This window comes from Malus domestica, chromosome 10 (genome assembly GCF_042453785.1).
Source record: "Malus domestica chromosome 10, GDT2T_hap1".
NCBI classification, from domain to species: Eukaryota; Viridiplantae; Streptophyta; class Magnoliopsida; order Rosales; family Rosaceae; genus Malus; species Malus domestica.
Window position 1 is genome coordinate 39,707,773 of NC_091670.1, and position 6,549 is coordinate 39,714,321.

General features: G+C 38.1%; 2 protein-coding genes across 4 annotated transcripts; one reads left to right on the forward strand and one right to left on the reverse strand.

Annotated features, from left to right (window-relative positions):
• The first annotated feature begins 67 nt into the window (after nucleotides 1-67).
• Nucleotides 68-2,759, forward strand: LOC103446387 (mitochondrial arginine transporter BAC1-like). Of its 3 annotated transcripts, XM_029110360.2 has the most exons (9): nucleotides 87-388; nucleotides 934-1,023; nucleotides 1,173-1,274; nucleotides 1,480-1,584; nucleotides 1,659-1,757; nucleotides 1,835-1,875; nucleotides 1,964-2,018; nucleotides 2,113-2,211; nucleotides 2,304-2,759. In XM_029110360.2, the coding sequence occupies exons 1-9, from the start codon at nucleotides 296-298 to the stop codon at nucleotides 2,436-2,438; spliced, it is 819 nt and encodes a 272-aa protein (XP_028966193.2). In that variant the 5' UTR covers nucleotides 87-295; the 3' UTR covers nucleotides 2,439-2,759. The 3 variants fall into 3 exon arrangements, with proteins under 3 accessions (XP_008383708.3, XP_028966193.2, XP_028966194.2); XM_008385486.4 differs by having other exon boundaries at nucleotides 68-388; nucleotides 1,830-2,018; XM_029110361.2 differs by having other exon boundaries at nucleotides 246-388; nucleotides 881-1,023; nucleotides 1,830-2,018.
• A 442-nt stretch (nucleotides 2,760-3,201) lies between these two features.
• LOC103446386 (squamosa promoter-binding-like protein 3) lies at nucleotides 3,202-5,702 on the reverse strand. Its single transcript, XM_008385482.4, has 2 exons — nucleotides 4,547-5,702; nucleotides 3,202-3,610 (listed from the first exon to the last, which is right to left on the reverse strand). The coding sequence occupies exons 1-2, from the start codon at nucleotides 4,927-4,929 to the stop codon at nucleotides 3,487-3,489; spliced, it is 507 nt and encodes a 168-aa protein (XP_008383704.1). The 5' UTR covers nucleotides 4,930-5,702; the 3' UTR covers nucleotides 3,202-3,486.
• Between the last annotated feature and the right edge of the window lie 847 nt (nucleotides 5,703-6,549).

Genomic DNA, 6,549 nt, shown 5'->3' on the forward strand with positions numbered 1-6,549 from the left:
GATTTGTGCACATTTTATGCAACTTTTGAATCGCCAAGAGGATAAACGGCAAGAACAAATATAGGTAAAGATGTTATCTTTTGTAACAGTGGGTCTGAAAGTCACATCGCACTCACCAAACCAAGCGCACGACTGTATGCGGCGGTCATGAATACTGAACCAGAGACTCACCTCTCGTCTCTTAGGTCTTAGCTGTTTCACGGAAACTCCAGAGTCAAAGAGTAGTACGGACAAGGACACCATGATAAAATCCCAGAAATAACACAAGGCAATTCGCAGAGAGAGAGAGAGGGAGATGGCGGATAGTTCCGGTTACAAGGAGTACTTGGCAGGCTTGATTGCGGGCGTGGCCACCGTTGGAATCGGCCATCCCTTTGACACCGTCAAGGTAAAATCACATTGTTTGATTTTGTTAACTTTCAGTGGGTTTAAAGATGGTGAGGTTTACTTTAATGGGCATTGCTTTTAATTTCATTTCAATTGTAATTTGATAGAATTAGGAAGTAAAATCGATGAACAATGCCAAAGTTTAATTGTTGGAATCTGGGTAATTCAAATTTTGACTGAAAATGTTGGATTGGTTTGATATTAGTGAAAAAACAAAATTTTGATGATATACTGAACTTGGTTTTAGTAGCAACTTACAGAGCTTAATTTTCCTTTTGGTAGATAATATTACACTGTTGGCCTGTTTTCTTGTTAGCTTAATATTTTGTTAAATTTTCCATGGCCAAGCTGTAATCTTTCGATTAATCATCGTCTTGTCACACTGTAGATGGTGATTTTAGGATATTGTTTACCTTGAAGATTATCTTTTGTGAACTGTTCGAATGGATGAAAATTGAATCATTTCTCTTCATTTGTAAAATTGTGCCTTCAGCTATGGTCGTCTTGAAATCGAATTTCTTATGCGTGGAATACTTATTGAATTAGGTAAAGATGCAAAAACACAACACTTCAGCACAAGGGATTACGTACAGGAATAGTTTGCATTGTACTGCAAGGGTACTAAGGACTGAAGGGGTATGATTCTGAACTTTCTCTTGTTAGTTATCTCTAACACAACGATCTAGCGTTGTTTTTTTTATTTTGGAAAGGGTGCTGATGTTATAGAATTTGAACTTTCGCATTATCCTTTCCAGTTGAGCTGACTGATGTTGGGTCCTTGACAGATTAAAGGACTTTACAGGGGGGCAACATCATCTTTTGTGGGAATGGCTTTTGAGAGTTCACTTCTTTTCGGCATGTATTCCCAGATGAAACAGTCACTGCAGGTTTGAACGGAAACCAAGTGGACAAACTTTGTTGCTATTTGCAATGATCTGGATAATGGCTTCTGTTAGATGCATGATTATGAACCAGTGATGCATGACTATGAACCAGTTTAGTGACTTTATCAATATGATTTCTATAAAGATATTGTGTATCTGTTATATGGTTCTAATGTGGCATTCTTATTAATCCTAATGACACTTGAAGGGAAGTGCACAAGGTGTAGGGCCACAGCCCCAAGTCATAATTCCGTCTGCAGCTTATAGTGGAGCAGTCATCAGTTTTATATTATGCCCGTCGGAGCTTGTGAAGGTAACCGGAATTGGAGGGTTTTCATATTGTACAGTTGCTTTTTGCAGTATGCTTATTACACTCAGCTTTTCCAGTGTAGGATGCAAATTCAAGGCACAGACTCTGTGGTTCCAATGTCCAGAAGATATGGCAGTCCTCTTGATTGTGCCCTTACAACTGTGAAAAATGATGGGGTGAGAAAATACTGTGCTTTCTGGCCAGCATAATTTTTTGATGATCTTTGTAGCTGATGGAATGCTTTTTAGGTCAGAGGAATTTTTCGAGGAGGTTTTACAACATTGCTAAGAGAAGGTATTGGGAATTCAGTCTTTTTCAGTGTTTATGAGTATGTCCGCTATTACATGCATTTGCAACTGAGGTCTGCTTCACCCGACCACAGAAACTTGATTGACGTTGGAGTTGGGATTGCTAGTGGAGGCCTTGGTGGTATAGCTGTATGTATCTTCACAATTTGTCCTTCTCTAGTACTCATGTTCACATTTAATTCCACTATTTTAAATTCTCATTTTCTTCATTCCCTACTTCCAGTTTTGGTTGGCTGTTCTACCCTTGGATGTGGCAAAAACCATAATTCAGACGACTCAAGATAAGAATTCTTCAAGAAATCCATTTCATATCCTGAGCTCGGTAAGAACACCTCCCTCTTTCCCCCCACCCCCCACCCCCCACCCCCCAATATCTAAATGGACTCAACGAGCCTTTTCTTTTCTCCTCTGTAGATTTACAGAAGTGCTGGATTGAAAGGATGCTATATTGGCTTGGGTCCTACTATTGTTCGGGCTTTTCCTGCTAATGCAGCCGCAATCGTCACCTGGGAGGTGGCCATAAAACTATTAGGCATCAAGCGCGACTAAGGATTCTCTTCTCTACTATAACCAAATGTGTCTAACCTATTTGGCAATTCCTGAAGCACATTTAGCCAGAGAAAATTCTTTCACCCGGAAGAACTCCTAGGATGTACTGTACACTTTTTCTTGAATTAAGGAGTGCTTAACATTTTTCTACAAGAAAATGTTTGGTGATTGTTGTAAGATTGTTTTGTTGGATCCTTTCCAATTGTACTGATTGCGGAAAGGTTTGTATCGACGGATTTCACATATTTGATTGTAGTTTCTGTCAACTGAAATGAAATAGAAACAAAGCATCCAAGAGATTGCTGCTGAACCCTTAATGAATCCATTTTCTGGTACTACAATTCGTCTGCCTCTGTTTTGGTTGCTATTTTTCTGTGTTTGCTTTTACAATTTTTTGAAGGATTGAGCGAAAGAAGGTCCGAACATTGCTATGTCAAATAGTAAATTCGATAACCCTCCCGACCCATCACACCCAAAATTTACAGGTTTGCGTTCTATTATGAGTGAATGACGGGTTCATATTTGTGGCTATACTAGCATCAACAAATAATATACACGTTATAATTTAACTAAATTGGTAACATTACTTAACAGTGTGTGATAGTTCATTTTACTTTAACATCATCCATAACATATAAATGAACGCTAGCTTAAGAGTGAGAGCTTGGAAAAAGAAATCATGATAATGCATGTTGAACAGTTGAAATACTGATATATTAAAAAGCATGTGAAGAAAACAAGAATCATCATCAGCAACTGAACAGATCAAACAATGTAGGTTTGTTTCAAATTACCGCCAAGCAATGAACAACAAACATTAAGCATGCTATGCATATTTGTTTGGTTACAGATCAATGCAAAGCAATTCTTCCTCAAACACATACAACTAAGAGAGAGAGAGAGAGAGAGAGAGAGAGAGAGAGAGAGAGAGAGAGAGAGAGAGTTCACTGGTGCATGATCAAGGCTGAGGGTTGACAGAAGAGAGAGAGCATATCATATGCTAGTGGAAACAGGCATCCACGTGAAAAGATTATATATATCTAATTACTTAATTAGACGTGCCTCCATGTCCATGGTATTCCGATGAAGTTTTCCGACGCCGCTCATTGTGTCCAGCTAATCGCCTGCGACAACTCCTTTTACTGTCATCAAACTCTGATAGGCTATGAAACCTGTCGATGCACCACCATTCATTCATTATTCGAGTCATGAGTGTACTTTTTACGGTGCAATTAATGCACCTTTTTAAAATTGCATTGAAGTTTATCAGTGACATATCGACAATCTTATCGTCCGTAAATAAATTATAAAGGTAAACTATCAACAATATCAATAATATCGATGAAATATTCGCTTTAAAAAAATTACAGTTAAACGCACTACAGAAAAATATGTATGTGTGTATATATATAAGTTATGCAGTTCTATATATAAATTTAATGGTTCATGAAATTAACAGAAATTATATGTCAAAATGAATAGTAATTAGGCAACAGTTAAGAAAGTCTTTTAGATTATCTCCATATATAAGAAATGGCATGAAATTGAAGTTGTGGGGTTGTTGCTGTTCCCCCTCCTCAACGCCATTTGACAAGTTTAATTCATACTGATTCTGTGACCTACTACACATCAACTCTTACCTTTTTGGTTAACCAAATTATAAGCTATTTGGGAACCCTTTGTTCTGAAAAGACTTTTAGGGTTTGGAAAAACGGAAGACTTATCATGAAACCCTACATTTCACTGCAAAAGAGCTTTCTGTAGGGTAGTTTTTTTTAATTTTTTGGCTTGATAAATAAGCATCCACATGAGAGAAGAACTCATATAGATGAAATTTAAGAGAGAAAAAGAATTTGAAGGTTGTCTAAATGTTTAAGAAATACAGTTGTTATTGGCAAATCCGAAAAGGTCCTTTTGTACTCTAATTTTCAAAAACATAAGAAATTTTTTATATACAGAGTGCACGATGACATTTTTAGACTACCGATAATAATACCTAATTAAAACGCAAAATTTGATGACATTAACCAATGTAAGATAAAACATATAGCAAGAAGTGAAATTCACAAAACCATGGTAGTTGAAAAAGATGGTTCTAAAATTGTTACCTGCTACATTGCTGGCAAAAACGCTGCCGGAATCCACCCACGACTATCGACGGAGCCTTGGCATGAACATCACAGACCTTGTGGCGGCGGTAGTATTGCTTTAAATCACTCAAGTCAGCAGTGCAATTATCTACCTGACAACATGGCCCTGCCGTAGACCCTCCTGCACCAGATCTTCTCCCTGTAGGAGTAGCAGCAGTACTATTCACCATCGTCACTCTTGCTCTCCCCTCATCCTCACCATACACTATTGATGGTCTCCTACTCCTACTTTCTTCTTCCTCCTCCTCCTCCTCTTCCTCTTCCTCCTCCTCCTCTTCCTCCTCCTCCTCCACCTCGTATTTCGACATGGTCCTCTTTCCATGAGCTCTGCCTGAATCCATATTTTTCAGACGAAAAGAGGAGGAAAGAAATAAGAGGAGAAGTGATGGAATAGTCAAAGGAGAAGTAGACTAAAATGAAAACATTGATCATACAGCAAAGGTGTGGAAAAAGGAAGAGAAGTATGTGTGTGTGAGGACCACAAGTTCCATTTTGTTCCCTTGTGAGCACAAGTGTAATAGTGAATGGTAGCTCCAAAGCCTAGATTAAAGCCAAATTTTATTTACTCCAACAACACATCATCTACATATCTGATGTTAACACTACAACAGCACACAACCACAGTGCAAGCTCATGACCACTAATTAACTTTTTTCTCCCAACCTAACCTCAATTTTCACCCTTAATGCTCTTTTAGAGGTGTTTCGCCATAATTTCATTTGGAAAATCACTTTGGGTAATTTTATGGAGAAGCACCACTTATAGAGCATGTCTAATGGTAAGGGCAAGGGTCATGGGCTAAAGATAAAATCCAGCCTCCCAAACTGACATCATTCATGAAATCCATCATTTCAAATTTCCTTGTTCTAACGGTGAGAGAGGCTAGAGGCTAAAAAGTGTTAGGTGACTCGTTTTCATTGGCTACTAGTATTGTCCTAAACTGCCCTCTTAAGAAGTTTTGGGCAAGACCTAGGGCTAATTTGGCCTCACAACTAGCCTTGGGCTCCAACTAGCTTAGGTTGGTTCTTGGTTGAGTGCATAAGAAAGTTTTTCTTTGCAACTTAGGGCTCGATCTTCTTCTACCCTAAGCTTAAACCTATGAGTTAGATATGCTCTTATATGCTTCTTCTCATTCCAAACGATCCCCTAATCACTAATTATATAAGGTAGCTACGGGCACGAATTAGGTAACTAAATTTGGGGTCGATTGAGCCATCTAGATTAGAGACGAGAGATTTTTCAGTGTGACTGGTACACGAGATGGTACACCACATGTCATTATACAAATGATGGGATATATGTGCTAAAAAGTTAATAACTTAAAAAATAAAATTTCTCACCACTTGTATTAAAATACATAATGTACCACTTGTATTTCCGTCACAATTAAAAATTTCTCGTGAGAGACAGAGCAGGCTAGGGGTGAACTAGAGCTAGGTTATTTGGTAAGAATATTTTGTAATTAGAGGTGGACTGGAGCACACCGAAATGCATGCATGTGTGACTATTGCGCCATCTAATTTTTATATGAACAAGACTTGGTTGCTGAAGAATCAGCAACCCTTCCTACTGAGATCCAATCACGGCTGAATATGTGTTCAAGTTGTGATTTTTTAATCACAATTTGAACTTGTGTCTTGCCGTGATAGGCTCTCAGCAAGAGGGGCTGCTGATTCTTTAAGCAGCGAAGTTAAATTCTTTTTATATAGAATAGAGTTTATGTCTAATCCAATCATGGAGCAAAAGGTAACTACACATGTTGGACTTGGATCAACCTAATCGACAACCCAATGGTTGTACAGATGAATTTGATTTGTACATCTGTGATTTTGTTAGAAGCCTAAAACCCTACAAGCCAGTCATATATGTGTGTTTGTGTGTGTATATATATATTATAGGGTTAGGTTTAACTGTATATATAGTCTTTTTCATACAGAGTGCGACGATTCCTTCATTTACAT